At 41.3% G+C, this 20935-nt stretch overlaps 1 protein-coding gene across 8 annotated transcripts in view; it reads right to left on the bottom strand.

The window, feature by feature from the left end:
- Positions 1-2: 2 nt before the first annotated feature.
- PTK2B (protein tyrosine kinase 2 beta) overlaps positions 3-20935 on the bottom strand; it is a 170014-nt gene continuing 149081 nt past the window's right edge. For 6 of the 8 annotated variants that reach the window (XM_056813097.1, XM_056813095.1, XM_056813094.1 and 3 more), the window contains 10 exons: positions 19794-19902; positions 16735-16800; positions 12417-12542; positions 10219-10365; positions 8376-8411; positions 6639-6663; positions 5448-5494; positions 3879-4016; positions 2395-2475; positions 3-1411 (listed from right to left, as the gene is read on the bottom strand). In XM_056813097.1, coding sequence (XP_056669075.1) covers positions 1196-1411; positions 2395-2475; positions 3879-4016; positions 5448-5494; positions 6639-6663; positions 8376-8411; positions 10219-10365; positions 12417-12542; positions 16735-16800; positions 19794-19902 — 991 coding nt within the window. In that variant the 3' untranslated portion in view covers positions 3-1195. The remainder of the gene's footprint in view (positions 1412-2394; positions 2476-3878; positions 4017-5447; positions 5495-6638; positions 6664-8375; positions 8412-10218; positions 10366-12416; positions 12543-16734; positions 16801-19793; positions 19903-20935) is intronic. The other 2 variants (XM_056813098.1, XM_056813099.1) reach the window with 1 other exon arrangement.

Consider the following 20935-nt stretch of genomic DNA (forward strand, 5'->3'; position numbering starts at 1 on the left):
AACAAATGGTACATTTTTAATTCAACCACAAATCAAATAGAAAGAAGATGGTAGAGTGTTTTACGTAAACAATCAAAAAATAAAGGAAGAGAGCAAGAGAAAGAAAAGAGAAAGGGAGGGGAAAGGGAGGGAAGAGAAGAAAGGAATGAGAAAACAGAGAAAGCAAGAGAGTAGGGGAGAGGAGAAAAGGAGATAGGGAAGAGGAGAGAAAAAAGGGAGGGAGGAAAGAATGGAAGAGAGAGAAAAGGGTTTAGAAAGAGGAAAGAAGACAGAAAGGCAGTAAGAGGGGGAGGGAAAGAAGATGAAAGGAAATGAGGAATGGAAAGAGGAAGGAAAAAAAGGAGGAAGGTGAGAGGTAAGAAAGGTGGACTGTGGCCAGAATTCCTGTTCTGGCTTCTTTCTTCTTCTCCCTTCCAGATCCAGTGCTTGTATCATTCACTCTAACAGTCTCCTTTCCCTTCAGGCTCTTCTTGACTTGTTCTGGGTCCCTTTTAGTAAGGGACATTCCTGCCTGAGACAGTCAGTACAGACCAACCTGCACATTAAATAAACCCCTCTCTATACAATATACAAAAAAATCAGTTCAGTCTGTATCCTCGCAAGGCCAGTCCCTAGAACAGGGCTCCCCTGCCTCTGTATTTCAGCTGGTGCCTCTGCTAACCCTGGCCTTCTCCAGGGAATCACTAATTGATCACAGAAAAATTAGAATGAACAGTTATAGCTCCAGCCCCTGCCTGCTGTGTCCATGCAAGAAGCCAGGGCAGCTTCCACAGGCACTGGGGGATCCACTGATGAATACACTATGTAAAAGAAGGGGGTTGGAATGGGAAGGAAAGGCTGGGGGGAAGGGGCACAGGGGCAGCTACCCTCAAGCTCCCATTGCCACTATCCCAGCTTCCATTGTCCAGTGTCTTGTATATACAAATGCCTTCTTGGCTTAACAGTCTGCAAGGTGAAGGGAGCTCTTATCTGGCCAGGGGCTAATAGAACCAGGGGGAGGGAAATGGGAAGAAATCGTGCAAAATGGACTAAGGGAAGAATCCCCCAGGCCAGCCCCCTAAGAAAATAAACATTAAAAGCAAGACAAGAGGCAGGAGAAGGAGGATGCATGACACTAAAGTTGGGGGTCAGGGCACACAGGCGAGGGAGCCACCCTAGTCAGGACCAATGCCTCTTAATGGATGCTGCCAGCCATTCACTCGGCTGGGGGGTGGGCTAGATTGGCGAGCACTTTGGCCTGATCCACAGCATCCAGTAGGTTCTTGGCATCCACGGCCAGTGTGTGGGAGGCTGTGAGCATCTGACGTTTACATTCTTCACTCAAAGAAGTCACTGCATTCTGCTGGGCCAGCCTCATCTTGTTGATTAACTCTGCTAGGTCTTTGTTCAACAGCTTCTCGGTCCCCTCAATCTGCAAGGAGGTAGAAGGAAAAACAATCTAGTGTTGAGGGATGGGAAAATTGCAGGCTAAAACTCTTACTAATTCTCTATACTTGTCCAATAAAAATCATGTAATCATAGACCTAGAGCTTGCAGTGACTTTGGAGACCATTTAGCCAACCCCTTTATTTTATACTTTACATATGAGGAAACTGAGGTTTAAGGAAAGTAAGTGATTGGTCCAAGGTCCCACAGGTAGTGTCAGAGGCAATATTTTAATTTGGGTCCTCTGATTCCAGAGCCAGTTGTTTTTCCATTGTAACAGTAGACATTATCCTGAGTTTCACAACTCTATAAAGTACAAGCTATTAGGATCTCCAGTTTATAGATAGAGAAATTGGCCTCAGAGAGGCCAGGGTCACACAGATCTTTCTGAGTCCAAGCACAGTACTCTATCTACTAAACTCTCCTCATCAATTTACCACCTCTCAAGGTACCAGCTGTGAATTTTAAAAGTCTCCATCTTGGTCTAGCCTAAAATTTCTACATTTACACAGCCTAGGTTAGTTTATGCTCCGGCCTTGGGTGGATGAGCAACCCATCATCAAACCAACCATATATGACCATAAAAAAATTGGTCATTAGATCTAGAGCTGGAAAAGACCTGAGATGTCACTAAGTCCAACTCACTCATTTTACAGATAAAGAAAGAAGGGACCAGTTGAGAAAGGGACTCGTAGAACTCCAAGCTTAGCCTTTAGGGAAAAAAAAAAAACTTTCCCAGGTGCCTGTTCTCCAGAGAGAACATACAATATCCCTAGGCTTCACTTCTATCTCCACACAGTTGCCCCCCTGGGTATGCTTTTCAGAGAGGCCAGCCCCAGGACCCATGAGAGAAGAAGGAAGCACACTAGGACGGACCTCATGAATTTTTCTTTGGAAAGAAACATTTCCCAGGCTAGGGGAGGATTCAATAGCAAAGGGTACAGTCTAGCCATATCCTAAGAAACTTACTTCTGTTCGTGAAGCCAAGGGCAGAGTGGGCAGAATGTCATCCACACTTCCAATCAGCTTCCTCAAAGTTAGGCCTACATTCTAGGGAAAGAAATTTCTCCATGTGAGAGCAGAATATTCCATCAGTCAAAGTCCATGGACTTACTCTAAGATTCGTCTTAGACTTCTTTTGGAATGTTAGTTCTTTGAAGGCAAGCAATGTTTTGTGTTTTGTCTTTTCAGCTCCAGTCTCTAAGAATAAATGAATAAATGATGATCTGCAGGGCCAAAAGTAAGGAAGGGCAATCAGTAGTTTACCAAGGTGCTGAACACTTTGGGGTGGGAGAGATTGCTTTACTTCTAGAATGGTTCTCTGGTCCCAGTACCATGGGGTACACCCTTCTCCTGTGTTCTACCTATCTCCATATGCTTGACCTTCACCTACCACTCACTCTCCTGTCCTCCTTCTAGGAATCATGTAAGCCCATCTCAACTAAATTTGCTAATGGCTCCTGGAATTCCTGTCTATGGCTCTCTGTTTGTTGAATTAGACTGGAGTGGGTTGAGATAGAATATCCTCAGTAGTGTGGAAAGTTAATATTAATTTGTACCCCCTATTGGCCCCCCAAACAAAAAACTTAAAAAAAGTTTGATTTTAGGGTTGAAACTAAGGCCGTGGGTGAAGTTCTCCCTCCCTTTGTCTACATCTTTTTCTTTGGCAAGGATGGGCAGCCTACAGACAAGTTCTTTGTTTTATCTGTAAACAAGTATTCTCTTAGGTAATGAAGTCAATCAGTTAGTCGCCATGCTGGAAAACATTTCAACATGTGGGAGAAAGTGCTCACTCCCTGTGCAGTCATTCTAAAGGCCACTCCTGGCATCCAGATGACCTGCATCCTATCCTGATTGAAGTCTGAGTCCTCCAATCAGAGACTCAGGGAAGGGGCATCACAAGGAGCATAAACTGATGGAGGAGCCAGGGAGTTGGATCTGCTTTATTCCCTGGAACCAGGGACTCAGGAGGGCACATGATCTGGTTCTGAGCTGTTTCAGTCTGCTTACAGAGGAGGTAGCCAAACATGCTGGCTTTTTCTCTCTCTCTCTCATCTATTTTTTGCTATTTAATAAATAATTATTAAATTAAGATATGGTCCCCAGAGAATTTTAATTGTAGCAGTAGCTACATTGGGAAACATACCTCCAGTAAATCATCCTGGGAGACAGTCCCAAGGATAACTGATTAGGACATCAGTGTTCTGTGTCTTTCCTTCTGAAATCTTATACAGAGCTTTGTTTCTATCTCTCTCTCATTCATTTAATACATTCTGGCATATATTCTCGCCATTCATGTATATACTGTCACCCCTACTAGGTCACAAGATCCTTGAGGGCAGGGGCTAAGCCTCTGCATACTCTATAAGCACCTCATGTCTTGGATGCCATCACTGAGGCACTGTTCCTAATACCCTACTCCTTGCCCCAACCATCCCCTCTTGGCTTCCCACCTTCACCACAACAACATAGCCTTCTGGGGGCAGCTGGTTGAGTTCATTTTTGAGCTCCAGGACAGCTCGAACCAGATCCATGACGTTACTGTACACCATGTCATCCGTCCGGTCCAGGTTGGCTGTTGGTAGGATTGACTGAGGGGAAAAAGGCAAGAAAAAAAATGAAGGTGGAGCAGCTCAGTGGATAGAGAGCCAGAACTAGAGAGGGTAGGTTCTGGGTTCAAATCTAGCCTCAGACACTTCCTTACTGTGTGAACCTGGACAAGTCACGGAATCCCCATTGCCTAACTCTTACTGCTCTTCTGCCTTGGAATCAATATATAATATTGATTCTAAGATGGGAGGTAAGGATTTTTTTAAAGCAATGAAGGAAGAATATCTATGAGAGAGGATGAAGCTTGAACCTACAGCTGTACTACCTTCTATGAATGGGAGGGATAAGAGGAAATGCAGAGGCCAGTCCAAAGACAAAAGTCAGGTGTCTACAAGGGAACAGAACTAGGGGGCTAGGCAAGATGTTATGACCTGAACTTTGGAACTTAGGTCTGAAGTATCCCAGAAGTGGGACAAAGTGGAGGGACAATATGGGAAGGTGGCACCTGTAACTAAGGACAATTTATTTGCATCATGCAAAGACAAAAAAACTGAATGATGGTGAAACCTGTCTGGACAGATTTGAACTCAAGAAGAGACTGTTATATGGAGAGAATTTCTTTGGTGGCATTCTTTATCCACTGATCTTCTAGAAAGGAGGAAAACCCATCTCAAACAGAAAATGAGCATTATGAGTACTGAAAAAAGAAGCAGGGTCAAGGAAAAGGTCTAGCTTTTCTCACTATCATATCTCGGGCCAATCATCTGGCTCATTAGTAAGTGGTCAGTTCAGTCATCTCCCTTGCCACAGAAGGTGTTATGGTAGAGTGGAAAGAACACTGGGCTGGGTCTAAACACCTGAGTTCAAATCATTGTTCTGCCTCTTAGTAGCTGTGTGAAACTGGACAAGTCACCTAACCTCTATGAACTTCAGTCTCCTCATTTGCAAAATGAGAGATGAGATGATCCTTTGCAGTTCTAAGTCCATGAAATATGTGAAAATAATAGACAAAGATAAGTTGAAAATTACTTCATGTAAACAAATTTTCTAAAATTATACTTTAAAAAGAATGAATTGAAAGCAATGCATATGGGGAATCTAAGTATCTCAGTGGATTGAGAATGGGAGGTCCTGGGTACAAATTTAGCCTCAGTCACTTCCTAACTGTGTGATCCTGGGCAAGTTACTTAATTTCCCTTACAGCTCTTCTGTTTTGGAACCAATACACAGTATTGATTCAAAGAAGGAAGGTAAGGGGTTGTTTTTTTTGTAAAGAAAAGAAAGAAAAAACAAGGCAGATGTTCCTAATCATTGAAATATGGTTTGTCAATTTTGGAAACTAGTCATTATAATCTCTCTAGATGAGACCATCTCAAAAGCTCCCTGTGACTAGAAGAATGCAGAGTTTTTTTTATCCCTTCTAGTCCTGAATTTCAGGTAGTTTACCAGCTCTTACCAGACTCATCACCCACCTGAGCTCCCAGTCGTGGTGGCTTCTGAGGAGGTCCCGTGAATTCAGCTGTGACAACAAAAAGAGAAGAGGAGAAATGAATAGGGACAAGTCCATGATCTCCATTCCATTTTGGTCTGAGAATTGTTCTTTTCATTTGGGTTAATTCAGGGATCCTTCCTCCAGTCTCCATTGTTTTCCATGAAACTCCAGAAAAGTCAAGGAAAGATGTTCGTGATCAAATGAGAAAACCATCACAAAGCAGTCCTTTGGCTTAGGAAAACATGGGTCTTTTGACTCCAATCCTGGCTCTCTTTCCCACATGCTTCCTGGGCTTCTCTGCATCTAAAAATGTTTTGACTGGATGCTTTCTTTGGTTCTTCCAAGCTCGAATATATTCTAAGTTTGATTTCTAGCTTTATTCTAAGCTCTGGTGAAAGTTAAGTTGTTTGCACCATCTACTCTTGGTTTTCTTCCTATCCTTCACACAGATTCAGAAGACGTAAGGGCTGTAGCTCTCCTCCCTACTCTGTGCAACCTCCTGGTCAGATCCTCCCTCTTCCTTTCTCTCCCACACCCAGTGGGTCTATTTAAGAGGAACCTGAGCAGCAGCAAGCAGAATACAGACCATGCTCTATCACTAGCCTGGTTATTGATAAGGACAGGTAGGAGTGCAATAAGAGAGAGGTTATGACAGAATGAAAGGCAGAAAGAGACAGAAAAAGGGAAGAATAGAGAAAAGGGTGTAGAGAGAGAGGGAATGGGGAAGGAGGCAAAGAGAAGAGAAAGCAGACCAGAGGAAAGAAGGGGAATAGATAGTCAGAAAGAAAGAAAAAAGAGGGAAGAAGAGAAAGGGGGAAGAAGGAAGAAGAGTAGAGAGAGAAGAAGGAAGAGGGGGAAAGAATCACAGATAAATGTAAAGAATACAAAAGAGGAATAAACACCAGAACAGAGGACTTAGTAACAGAAAGGAACTTAGAGATATAGGCACATGGGAAAGGGGACAGAAAGACATAAGGAAACTGGGTGAAAATAACGGACAAAGATAAGTTGAAAATTATTTCAAACACTGACAAATTTTCTATTACTATAAATTCCAATGAGGTTTTCCAGTCTTTGAAACTAGACCCTAGTACAGACATCACACTGATACAAGAAACTCAAAGGGCAGATCCCATTAATAAGATAATAACAAGATTGGATAGAAACTTACTATATCCAGGCTCCCTCTCTGGGGTCTATAGGAAAGAAAAAAAATATATGTTATCATGAACATTGCTTAGACTTCCACTTCTCTCTCAGTTTCCTTTTCCTGGAAGTGGAGAATGGTCCTGACCACAGGCCAAGGGAGAATCTTTGGGAGTCAAGGAGAGATGGTACTTGACCATGTGTGGATCATGGCCTCTAAGGCCTGCGAGTCTTTTTGTTAAATGCTCACCTTTTGTCTTAGTATCAGTTCTAAGACAGAAAAGTATCAAGGGCTAGGAAATCAGGTTTAAATTACTTGCCCAAGGTCACACAGCTACGAAATGTCTGAGATCAGATTTGAACCCAGGTCCTACACACACACACACACATGCACACACACACACACACACACACACACACACACACACACACACACACACCCCCCACACCTCTATGGAAACCATTACATTTGTGCCTGAGAATAAAAAGGTGAAAAATGGCCCACAGTCCTTGCCCTCAAGGAGCCCATATTGTAATAGATGTACCCCAATAGCCACAATACAAGGTAAAATGTGAAAAGTGAGATCAATAGTGTTCTGAGAAATGTGACAAGGGGAGTGATTTTCAGCTCAGGGTCTGTGTATTGTGAATTTTAGATTTAATCCACCCTGCTTAGTCTTTAGAATTTTAGCAACCAGGAATGTATACACCCCCACTTAGAGATTAAGTATGAGGGAGGAAGGTCTATGACCTGCATGTCCTAGCAAGTGACAAGTCAGAAACAACTGACTGACCCCGTAGGCTGTCCAAAGCCAAATTTAAGCCATCATTGGTACATGTGAAACACAGGAGGTGATGTAAAGAACTGCTTTTATATTTCACATCACTTCCTGTAAGAGGGTCTTGTCAGTGGAACTTGACTGTGGAGGAGCTTGAGCATGAGACCTGAGACTGCTTCCCTTAGATGATCACATGGTGAGTGATAAGGCTGACTTCCCTTTCCTTGACTTTTCTGGAGGCACCAGCCTCTGGAAAGGCCCATCTCTTGAGACTCCCTTTCCTTGGCTTTTCTGGAGGCAACAGCCTCTGGAAAGGCCCCTTGGCTGAGGCCTCAACTCCTGCTGGATTCAGACTAGGCCCAGGGCAGCTGTCCTTCCCTTTTTCCTCTCTTTCTCTCATTCTTAATTTCTTCCTTCTATTGTAAATAAACCACCACAAAATTCCATTCTGATGAATATTTTATTGGGATTTAGAATTTCAATCCCTGGTGACCAACAAAATATATATTCAGTCCAACCATAAATTTTATCCCTAACAGTATGTGTGTGCACATGTGCAAATTTTGTTGTATTTATTCTGTATAAATAAATGCTTATATATGTACATCTTTTGTCCTTCAATCAACTATAAGTTGCTCCATGGCAACTACTGCTTTTATTTTTATCTTTGTGACCCCACTGCCTAGTACAAGACCTGGTACTAATAAGAACTTAATAAATGTTTGATCTTTGAGTGGGTAAAGTCAGGGAAATCCTCTTAGAGAAGGCTTTCTATGAGTTGGGCCTGGAGAGAAGATTTGGGACTAAAAGAAAAACCTTTTGTACTTTCAAAGGAATAGATGTGTTGCATTATTAAGCTTGGAAAGGAAAGTAGTATCATCCTTCTGTGCTCTTGCTGATAGAACTGTTGGCTTAAACTTCTGGGTTCATTACAGTAACACTCCCAGCACACATGGCCCTAGGCTTGGTTCCAAGTCACTTACCAATGGAGACTTATCATTCATGTACACCATAGGATCCTACAAATGAGAGAACCAAAGGGAAAATCTTAGACATCTAGTTCACTTGAAGGAAAGGGAGTAATATTTTATGAAGTATGGAGAGACAAACTGGATGTTAGATTGAGTTGATCTTTTTTTCTTTTCTTCTAGGTGATAGAAACAACCATAATGCTAGCTTTCATGAGGTTTTTTTAGACCTCCCCTTAAAAGGAAGAAGATGATTACTAAGGGATTACAAGGGGGTAGAAATTGAGTAGAACACCAAAAACCTAAAGTCTTTAGATTGGTTATGGGTGAGTTTGGGAATTGAAGCCAGTGGATGAGGAACTAAGTGGTCCAATTTCATTTAGGTGGGAAGTATCTAGAACATGGGAAGCCAGAAGTGAGTAGTAAGCTAGAGAGGGATCCTGTAGAATCCTAAACCAAGCTTACTCACTCTGGGCACTTTAGATAAAGAGTAGTAAGTCTGGGCACCATTTAATTTAAAGTGGTATATTTTATATGCCTTTTCTATGACCTGCTATCCCATCATTATTATTTTTATACATCCCTCTTTTTCTTTATGAACAAACTCAAAAAAGTACCCACTTCTGGGCTAGGATGTGTGATAATTAAGTTAAACAGAAAAGTCAGTGGGTGATGGAACCCAATACCAAGGTACAAGGGCAGCAATAGCACCAGAGGAGAATATAACCAGAGATTGGCATTGAGATGCTCAGGAATATGAGTCCAAGTGGACCAGAAGGCTCTTGACTGACCCAGCAAGGTAGCTAGCTCAGGATTTAGAATGAGACTCTAATCATTAGGTGGTTGGTTTTCATAATGGATTTTGGTCGACTTGGGAAGTACCCAGTTCAAATTCTAGTTATAATAATGTGAATAAATAGCTAATACATATATAGCATTTTGGTTTGCAAAGAACTTCTCTTATATTGTCTCACCAGATCCTCACTACAACCTTGTGAGTTAAGTGCTAGTATTATTTTCATTTTAAAAATGAGAAACCTGAAGTTAAGAGAATAAGGTGATTTGTTCAAGGCCACATAAGTTAGTAGGTGTCTGAGGCAAGATTTGAACTCAGGACTTCCTGACTCCAAACCCAGAGATCTATCTACTATGTCACCAGCTACTACTATAAATAATGGAGAGGCAGAAGGAGGGGAGGGAGAAGAAAAGAGAATGAGGAGAAAGAGAAAAAAGAGCCCTAGACTGGGAACCCAAAGGTCTGAGTTTTAGTTCTGACTTTTCCATTTAATAATAATTATTTGAACTTAATTGACTTAGGTAAGTCACATTTCTGGGCCTCAACTTCCTCATCTATAAAATGAGGGGGTTATTGACCCTGAGAAGAGATGATGACGACCTCCCTCCTTTCACTAAAAAAAGTGGAGGATTCTGGGTATGGAACATTTGAAAGCTGTTGGGCATGTTTTGGCAGATTCTACTTCACTGAGGTTTTGTTTTGTTTTTAATTTAAATTAAAAGACAGTTTCCTAGAGGAAAGATGAGGGCAAACCTGGCAATAACTGTGATACAAAAATAAAAGGGGTCAGTTAAATTTTTTTAATAAAAAATAAAGTTATAGGAGTTGGACTAGATGATCTCTCAGCCTTACCACACTATGATTCTATGATTTAATTTCATATTTCTCTCTGCCTTCAGGCTCTCTAAAGCTTTTAATTATCCATTATTAGGTAGGAAGTCAAACCAGATGACCATCAGGACTCCTTCCAATTCTGATTCTATGACTTTTTTATTTTTTTAAATAAAAGCAGCTCCTTGGGAGTCCTGGGAGACAATTTCCATTTCCATTTCCTCCACTCACCAGGGACTTCTCCTCTTGCCTAAGCCATTGGTAATCTTCCACCATCTGCTTCTGCTGCTTGTCCAAGATCTGGCGCATTTTCGCTCTCTCGGCTTCCCACAGCTGCTGGGCCTCCTCTCGGCTGCTGGGGCGGACAAAGTCCTCTTCCTGAGAGGACCAAAAGGAGAAAGATATGCTGAGAAGCAGCCCTCTGGCCCGAAGAAGGGCAGCCCCTGGGAAGGCACCAAAGAGTGACAAACCAGAACACTGGCAGAGGGCTTTGGGCTAGAGAAACAGCAACACCAAAAGCCCACAGGACAACTTGGCAAGTCTTCCCTCCCCGGAAGGCTCAACTTTTATCCCATGCAATGGAGACTGCCTTGTTTTCTTGTTCATTTTAGGGCTGTTAAAGGTTGGGCTCCAGATACAGGCTTGTGATTAGAGAATGTTTGTGTAGTTGGAATAGTGAGAAATAAGCATTAGAGGACGACACTGGGTAAACCCATGCCTAGATAGTTGGTAATACGTTGCCCTGGCAGATTTGATAATCAAGTAAGAATAAACTCAAAATGAGTTTGCCAATTAACGGGATCATTTAATGGGTTAAAGCATTATATAAACACCAGCTATTACTGTTACTATTAAAAGTGCAAGGCGATTTCCACTTGGACACCATGCCGGCAATTCCAGTAATTGCCACTGGATGACTTAATGGTTCTTGTTAACGATTACAGAGGCCTAATCCGAGGCTCTCACCAGGCATGGGTAACTCAGAAGAAGGAATAGTACATGATCCACCCAGTAATGTGTTGGGGTTTTTTTTTTTGGGGGGGGTCCTGTAAAAATAGAATTCTTTATTAAAATAACAGTATTGTTTAATTAAAACCCTAAAATAAATGCATAAACTTGATACGTATAGAGCAAAATTTCAAAATACAGTCAATAAGTTAAGCTAAAGCACTCTTTCTTTCTCTTGGCCTAATTAATTTAGGTATTGTTCAATTTAATCCAATCTTGATTTAATTTTTATTCATCTACAGCACTTTGGACTTGTTCACAGTTCAGCTTCTTAGGGGTGAGGTGTTAAATGTCTCATTCACTCAACTTTCTACTGTAATTACCAAGCCATTCTCTGTTCCCCACCTGCCAACCTTTCTTTAAAGTCCAGAACTGGTTCTTTTGGCTTCTGCTCATTTTATTTGTCATCTAACATCTCAGGTCCCATTTTTTTTTCAACAGAAAATATAGACAATGGTCGCCTCTGACTTTCTCCCTCACTATATGAGAGGTAAGACCCTGGGTTTGTTTCTCTTCCAATATGAAAAAGCTTCTTCTTCAAAACCCTGTTCACAGGAATTTTGCAAAAGCACTTGGTGAGGCCAGCTTTGTTCTAGCTCAAGTACTGCTTGTCCTACTTAAAAGGAACTTTGGGGTGTCATTTTGGTAAACCTATTTGTTGTGTGTTAAAAATTATTTTTAAATATCTTTGGATACAAAGTGAGGGGGCTGGATTAGATCATCTCCATGGACCCTTCCAACTCTGCCATTCCATGGGTTTATGCTAATAGCAAGCATGTTCAGGAAAGCAGCTTGTATCTAACATGACCCTAAAGTGAAATGACAGGAGATTCTGGGAATAAATTTGCCAACCTGATGGGCTTTTCTAATTGACTGCTGCTGCTTAAAAAAAAACAGTATTTCCACTGGTCCCCCCAAAATAAAAAAAATGGTCCCCCTCCTGTTTGCAGGTAGGAGGCAGCAACATCAAAAGAATTGTTCCTTTGGGTAATTCAGCAGAAGGTAACCAATGTAAAGAGGTGAGAGAAGCTTTGCCCCTGGGGCAAAGGAGAATTGCTACTCTGGAGCCAGGTCCTTGACTTCACTGGTTTTTAATGTTCACTAAACCTGTACAATTATCCCAGAAGAGATAACTATTTTCTCATCACTTCCATGGCGCTGAGACACAAAATGGAGAATGGATAGCATCCAAATGCCCTCACCAGAAGGCATATCAGTGAGGGAAAATGGCCCAGATCCTAGACTCCACTATTCATATTGAGAAGAAAGTACCTTCTATAGGAACTTCAGACCCACTCAGTGCCTGGGCACTCCCCAGAGTGTGGGGCTTCAGTGGGAAGACCCAGGACATCATATTCCATCCATCCTATGATTCACATCTGCACCAAAAGTCAAGTTCCCAGCATGCAGGTCATTCTTACCCTCATGCTGTGGCGTTTGAAGACATTGTGCCGGTGGAGAGGTGGGGTATGCAAGGAATTAACTGGAGATGGATACTCTATAGGGCTGGTGAGCGTAGGTGAGCTGGCACATAGACCCTCTGGTACCTGTTTGAGAAAGCAAGAGGGCAGGAGGCACAGGGACAAGGCAAGCATCCATAAAGGAGAATTAGCAGCAACACATATGCACACGGGCTACACACACAAATGCCAACACAAGCCCAGAGGAAATACCAAAACTTTTCTCAAGAAGGACTTCACCTCTGGAAGCCAAGGGAGCACATTTTACATTGACCCAGTACTTCAGAGGCAGCAGGGTCAAGGTCAAGCTCATTAGTCTAGAAGTCAGTGTCCCTGGGTTCCATTTCTAACTCTTATCATTGACTTCTTCATGGACTTGGAAAAGCAACATCATGTCTATCTCTCCCTGGTCAAAGAACGGAGAAATATAATGCTCCCCCCTTTTTCTCCTCTCGAGGATGCGATATACAGTGGGTACTCCCAAGTGTTGCTGACTCAATAAAACACTCTCTGCATATTCAGCATTCCTAAGAAGCAGCTTTTCTTCATTCCCCAGATATAGAAGTCCTTTTTCAACCTGGCAAGTCTGGTCTATTCAAGTACTGAGTAAACTTGATTTAGGGCTCCAAAAGCCAAGGAATCAATTTTTTAAATAGTAATAAAACATCAGTTTTCAATTTGATAAAAATTTTGTCTTGATTATCTTGTATGAGGCCTGAAATAATGGAAAGAACATTGGTTTTGGAGCTGGGGGGATCCTACTAATTCCCACTTATATGAGCTTGAGCAAAGTTATTCTCTTGGTCTCTGTTTCTCCATCTGTAAAATTAGAGATTTGGAGTAGATGAGCTTTCAGGTCCCTTCCTACTCAAAATTTACAATTCTATGACTCTATGATTTCTCACTATAAATGAATAAACTGGCACTTTGATTTATACATCTCGGAGGCACCCAGGAATGGTGGAAAGAATGCAGTATTTGGAATCAGAGGACCTTGGGTCATATTCCAACTTGGTTGCCTACACCCTGTACCTATGTGACCTGGAGCAATTTGATTCAATTCAATAGGCATTTATTAAAAGGCTACTTTAAGCCAGGCACTGTGCCAGTATCAGAAAGATATTATTACGAAGACAAAGAAATGAAACAGTGTCTGTCCTTGAGGACCTCACATCTTAATGGAGGTAAAACAGCATGTTCCCCATTTGGAAAATGAGGGGGTTGGACTAGATGACCTATGAATTCCGTTCTAGCCAAGAACCTAAATCAAGTTTTTCTTCTAGAAAGGAAAGTTAGACCTACCAATTTGTTTCTCTGCCATTGACATTTTTTTAATTTAAAATTCTAGTTTTTTTCAATGAATACATATTTTTCTCTCCCTGTCATTCCCATCCCAATACAGAGATTAAAAAAAATTCTTGTAGTAGATAGGCTTAGTTAAGCAAAATTCCACATTGAACATGTTTAAAAAATTAGAATTGCCCAAATTGTAACTTTGTTGGTTTGGGCCAATGAACAAAACCCTGTGGATGGAAAGAGACAGGTGCCTGTACTGGGCTGTTGCTGCCATTCCCCAAGAGTATTATAGGGATATTGTTCCTCTTGATGATGCTTGCTAAAGCCACCACTGTAATCAATACCAAAAGGTTAGAGAGGGATGGCAAGAGTCAGTAATATCCCTGGGAGGATGACTGGCATAAGATGATGTAGCAGTAAAGGTTAGAAGGGAGCATAAAAGACTCCCTTTCCCACTTCAGACTTTTTGCCCAACTTCCCAAGGCTATCTGGTCTGCAGCACCAGCTAAGCTAGAGAGTTTAAGGAAACATCAGGCTCTGAGAGCGATAAAGGGATGCTCACAAGATGGCAGAGTAGAGAAGAAAGAGCCCCAAATCTTTTCAAGACTCAAGTAAGTGCTACCTCACTTAAAAGGCTGTTGTAGATTCCCCTAGGAATCAGTGCAGTAGGCTGTGCAGAAGTAGGATGCTAGACCTGGAGTAAGGAAGACCTTGTTCAAATCCACCTTCAGATTCTCACTAGCTGGGTAAGTCACTTAACCTCTGTTTGCCTCAGTTTCTTTATCTGCAAAATGGAGGTAATAATAATATTTTCCTACCAGGGCAATTGTGAGGATCAGATGAGATATCTCTAAAGGACTTTCTTTGCAAACCTTAAAGCACCCTATAAACGTTAGCTATTAACATTATCATTGTTAATAGTCCCCTTGACCCTAGTCATTGTGTGTTTAAAAAATTATATCCTGAGGGGGCAGCTGGGTAGCTCAGTGGATTGAGAACCAAGCCTAGAGACAGGAGGTCCTGGCTTCAAATCTGGCCTCAGACACTTCCTAGCTGTGGGACCCTGGGCAAGTCACTTAACCCCCATTGCCTAGCCCTTACCACTCTTCTGCCTTGGAGCCAATACACAGTATTGACTCCAAGATGGAAGGTAAGGGTTTAAAAAAAATTATATCCTGCATTTATTTGTGAATACAGTAGTGCCTTGATACATGAGCACCTTAAGTCACGAGCAATTTGAGACACAAGCAGTCACAATTGGGTTTTTTTTGCTTTAAGCCTAAGCAGACATTTGAATCTGCCACCGTCCACTAGATATCTTTCTGGATGTTCAGTTTCAGAAGTTACACAAGACTGCCTCATTTAGTTCAGTGTTTATCTAGCCATGTGAGCATCTGAATTGAATTGCTTTTGCTTCCTTCTTTATTTTTGTCTTTATCATCAGTTTTTTTTGGCATGTACCCAGCACTTTGGATAGCTGTGTTGAAAGCCCCACAAATTATCTGACCCAAAAGGAAGACTATTTAACTACCACATTTGACATCACTTCCCTCCTTATTCTCTGTGCTCTGAGGAAGGAGTATTCCTTTCAGGAGAATCATGAAGTCTCCCCAAAAGGCTGTTCCAGCCCAATCTGGGTGCTGCTCTGCCTGAAGCTCAAAGCTCCTCACAAGTTAATGAGAAAATTAAGCCACCTCTGACAAAATCATTTATCTTGCACAGAACCTTTGTGTATCCTGTCAGAATCAAGAGTTACCATATAAATGTATAGAATGATCTCAGAATGTTAATCAAACAATTTGTTAAAAGTTAATGTGTCAATGACCAAATAAAATAATGTTTAAAAAAAAAGTTAATGTGTCACTTATCCAATTATCTTTACTTGAACATGTATGTTGAATAATGTAACTATGTGCCAAGAAAAAGGGTATAAAAATAAAAGCTAAATCTGGGCATGGCGAAGCAGCCACTTCATGCAGAGCCTCACCCCTGGCAGATACACACATATAGCTGCCTTCTGTCTCTCATTTCTGCCTAGCCGTTCCACCTGACAAGGGCCCCCTGGAGCCATGGTCACCTCACCCACACCAAACAAAACTGGTCTTCACTCTATCTTATCAGTTACAGGTCTACATTGCTGACCTCACAGGGTTTTGGGGATAAAAGCACTTTCTAAAGCTTAAAGTGATATACACTGTAAGCTCTTATAGAGGCAGCATGGTGCAGCAAAAAGAATACTAGATCTAAATCACAGCTAAGTGACTCAGTGCTGGACTTGGAATCAGGAAACTATGAATTCAAATCCTGCCTCAAACACTTATTAGCTATGTGACCAAGGGTAAATCAACTGACCTCTCCCAGCCAGTTTCCTCGTCTGTAAAATGAGGGATTGGACTAAATAGCCTCTGAAGTCCTTTCCAGTTTTAAATCCATGATCCTCTAATCACTTATTAGCTTTGTGACCCTGGACAATTACTTAGCCTCTTTCAGTATCCATTTCTCTATCTGTAAAATGAGGGAACCACACTAAATGACCTCAAAGTTACTATCCATCTCCAAATCTATGATTCAATTCTTCTTCATGTGCTAGAGATACCTACTACAGGAAATGCTTGGCTGTTAAAAAAAAAAAAAAGCTCAACTACAGGCAGGCACTTAAAGCAAGCAAACATTGCAGGAGTTCTCTAAGAGCAGAAGAATGAAGATCCAATTTTCTGATGGGAGGTCTCACTGATCATGGTAGAAGGAAGTTGATAACTCCTAGTTGTTACCTCCTGAGGCCTTGGATGACCCACAATCTGGTTCTGCCTTAGGTCTTCCACCCAAAACAAAACAGACCACGTACATATCTCTTCTTGTATCATCCTAGTGGATGACTTCATCTCTCCAAGGACACAAAGCCAGAATTTCAGGCATGACTCAGTGGTGAATGAGCCTGAATTCTCTGGAATATCTTCTCCAGATGCTATAATGCTGTATTTACCTGGAACTGCAGCTTGGGAGCCAGAAGGTTGGTTTGTGGAGGCAGCTTGTACTTGGGCCGGCTGGGCTGGAGAGAAGAAACAGACTAGTTAATCTCTACTATTTTTTTTTTCTGCAGAGAGGGAGAGAGGGAGAGAGACAGAGAGACAGAGAGACAGAGAGACAGAGACAGAGAGAGAGAGAGAGAGAGAGAGAGAGAGAGAGAGAGAGAGAGAGAGAGAGAGAGAGAGAGAGAGAGAGAGAGCCTGAAGAATATAGTTAAGAGGTAAGAAATCCTGGGTTCTAGGTGAAAAGGGTTACCTGCTAGGCAAGGAGGGTTTAGGAGAGATGAAGGGCAACATTAATAACTGTCAATAGAGGTCATCTTCATTTTGAAACAATATTCACCGAACATATCATAAATGTGTAAAGAATTCTAAGCCTTGGTGCCTGCCCTCAAAGGGTTTAGGGAGACAGGACACATGTAAAAAACCATAAGGCAAAGCAGAGTGAATCTGTAGGATATGTGGCTTGGGCTACACTGGAATTTAGAAAGTTTAAAAGATAGTGATCGGAGCAGAAGCAGTCTGGAAAAACTTCATTGAAAAAAGAGAACTTTGGTACACCTTGAAGGGAATGTGTGATTTAGACAGATGGAGAGAAAGGGAAGGTATCAGGGAGCAATGTAGGCAGGGAAAACAGTATTAAGTAAAGATGTGACAGTTATAGGGAGGGACGGATTGTGGTTAAAAGCAGTTCATTTTGGCTGAAGTAGAGGGTCAAAGATATAGGTCAAAATGTCTAACAGATGATGTCAGAGTTCCTAAATGGCTCCCAATAAGTGCTAAAAAGAAATTCCAACACATATCCTGGCACTTAGGCATTGGACAAAAACAACTATATTGTCAGATCAGTCCCCTTGAGGTAAGACTACAGTTAGGTTCGATATCTGCTGTTAGGAAACTAGTCCCCAAATTAAAATGAATGTGTTAAAAAGGATGGGGAAGCTTAAATACTGAGCACAGACTAAAAAGACAAAGACTTTTCTGGAAAGGTGAAGTCTGAATGAGAACTTGATCCAAATCCATAACATCACATGTAATGGGAATACAATCCACCAAATCCTAAAATTCTAGGATGATTGGGAACCAGGTCAAATTTAAATAAGATAAGTCTAGGACAAATAGAAGCACAACTTCAAAAAACTGGTAAAACTGCTCGGAATTCAAGATTCCAAGTGGACATAGGCAAAAAAAAAAATGTGAATTAAAAAAAGACTTGAACAAAGTAAAGGATAGAACCTTTTGAGTAAATTGAGGAAAATCTGCACCAGTAAAGATTTTCTCATACTGTAGGATCCCCACACTAATGAAATCACAGGTCTGGAGAAAAAAAAAAAGCACATAAAGAGAGGCTTTGTAGATACCTCTCTACCTTCTTCACCTTCTTTGCCTATCTTCTTGGAGAGTGTGGATGGAGAACTTCACATGATACACTGGACTTAGGTGATGTGAGTTTTGCTAATTTGCTTTTTTCCTTTCCTAATGTTTTAGTCTTTGTTATAAGGGATGGCTCTCCAGGTCCTAGAGGGGCACATATTAGGAAATGAAAGTGATGTGTGTGTGTGTGTGTGTGTGTGTGTGTGCACGCGTGCATGAAATCTTTACCTTTTATCTTGGAAACAATACCAAATATTGGTTCTAAGGCAGAAGAGCTGTAAGGGTTAGGCAATGGAGGTTAAGTGACTTGCCAAGAGTCATACAGCTAGGAAGTGTTCAAGGTCAGATTTGAACCCAGGACCTCTTGCCTCCAGGCCTGGCTCTCAATTCACTGAACTATATAGCTGCCCTGAAAGTGTTACTTTTAAAATATAAATTTTTAAAAGAGGGAAGCTGTGATATTCTCCATCTTTAATGTGATGCTAGTAAAGAAGCCAGAGCCTTTCTCAGCATACTCCCTTAGGGTTCCTCTTGGCAACCAGATGGTGACTGGTTAAACCATGCCCACATTTATGGTCTTATAGGAATTGATAGCCAATTTTACTTTTGTTATTGTTTAATTGTTTCGATCATTTCCAACTTTTCATAATCTCTTTTGAGCTCTTCTTGGCAAAGATACTGGAGTGGTTTGCCATTTTCTTCTTCAGCTCATTCAACAGATGAGAAAACTGAGGCAAACAGGGTTAAGTGGCTTGCCTAAGGTCACACAGCTAATAAATGTTTGAGGTCATCTTTGAACTCAGGTCTTTTTGATTCTAAGCCCAGCACTCTATCCACTGCCTTATCCATTTAACTTAGTGCCTCAGTATATTGAGTACTTGTCAGGGGAATAGTACATAGGAAGGAAGTGGACTTAGCGGGGTAAAATGAAAGTAACCCTAGATAAGGAACTCTAAGAACTGGGTTTGAGCCCTGCCTTGGCTACCAAATAGCAGCATAACCATGGTCAAGTTACTTGATCTTTCCTCATCTATAAAGCAGGGATAATATCTGTCTTATTGATCCTAAATCATTGCCAGGAAAATGTTTTCCAAACTATAGTGCTATACAAATGTTAATGTGATTATTATTCTCATTATGTAAAGGAAATTTCCTTACTGATAATTCCCCATACCAATGAAAACCTAGGTCCAGTTTGAAGAAAATGAACAGGGCAGAGAGGGTCAGAGTTTAAAGCAAGGAGGCAAGGCAGAGGCGGTGAGAATCCAGTCTTTCCAGTCTGGTCCTTCAGGGCATCTGGCCCAATTCTTGTCTCATAGTACACGGGCTTCCCAGCACCTCAAAGCTATTTAACTTGTACCTATTGGTCCCTAGGAAGAAAGAGTCCTCAGCATTCTAAGGAAACCTTATCTTATACAATTAAGTGATCTAACCATCCCATACTGTCATCTGCTGGATGTGACTGGTCCCAAGCCTTCTGAGCATTCATGTGAGAGCAGCTGAGTGTAGGCAAGAAACTGAGAGCTAAAGAGAGATGAAGAACTGTAGAGGGAGGTTAGATGATTAATCTATCAAACTACTGAAGGGTCAAAGAGGCCTCTGGCTGATGTTTACATCCTAGAGGCAGTATAGCCTGACTTACCTTGGGTGGGGGATCCTGGAAGGATACGGGCTCCAAAATTTTAGGGGTCCGATAGCGGGTATTTCTCTCTTGTTCTTTAGCAATCTCCTTCTCCATCTGGTAAACATCACTGCCAGGGAGTTGGTGGGATTAGAAAAGACAAGTTATAAATCACAGATATCATAGAAGTTCTTTCTTGTTTTAAATAAATACTCTCTGCCTCCACTCTGAAGCCAGGAAAGGACTTAAGACCAGATGCTAGATTTCCTTATTCCTTTCCCATCTTCTCAAAGTATATCTTCGGTTAAATAACCTTTGAAACGTGGGAGGTCCTGGGATCAAATCTGGCCATAGATTATGTGACCCTGGACAAGTCACTTAACCTCAATTGCCTAGCCCTTACCACTCTTCTATCTTGGAAGACAGTATCAATTCTAAGACAGAAGGTAAGGGTTTTTAAAAAATCACCTATGAAAGTGACAGTCACTAGGATAGCCCTCATGTTCATTGAGGCATAATAATACTTGTAGTCCCTAGAATTACCTCCCTCCCCAAAAGCAGAAATGAACAAGTATGGTAAACAAATATAGTGGAAAACTACTGAATTGTAAAAGGAAAAAAATGAAGAATTGAGAAACTTCAGAAGAGTTATATGAACTGATGAAGAATGAGGTTAGCAGGCTCAGGAGAAAAATACACCCAGTGACTGCAATAATGAAATTAACTCCCAGTATGCAGTCAAGGAAGTGGTCCCAAGGCTCAGCTGTGAGTAAAGTGTTTTCAAAACCCTCCTTATCAAAAACCCATTACTGTAATAACAAATATGGTATTTTAAGTATCAATCAAGGGAAGTGGGTACTCTGAATGTGATTGCTTCCATTTACATTTTTAATTATTTTTTAAATTATTATCAATTTTTATATGTTCCTTATTGGGAGTTCCCTAGACCAGATATGTCAAATATTCGATCTAAGGTCAACATTTGGCCTGCAACACTCCTTCAAGTGCTCTGGACAAGATCAAAATGTCATTGGGAAATATTTAACAAAGTAGCTAAAAAAATTCAAGAAGACAAAGATAAAACTACACTTAAAAACTAAGTCAATATGCAGTCCAATGTGCTTGATCTGGGGTCTATTCAGAAAACTTCATTCTAGGAGGCT

The sequence above is a fragment of the Monodelphis domestica genome, chromosome 1 (genome assembly GCF_027887165.1).
Source record: "Monodelphis domestica isolate mMonDom1 chromosome 1, mMonDom1.pri, whole genome shotgun sequence".
Taxonomy (NCBI): Eukaryota; Metazoa; Chordata; class Mammalia; order Didelphimorphia; family Didelphidae; genus Monodelphis; species Monodelphis domestica.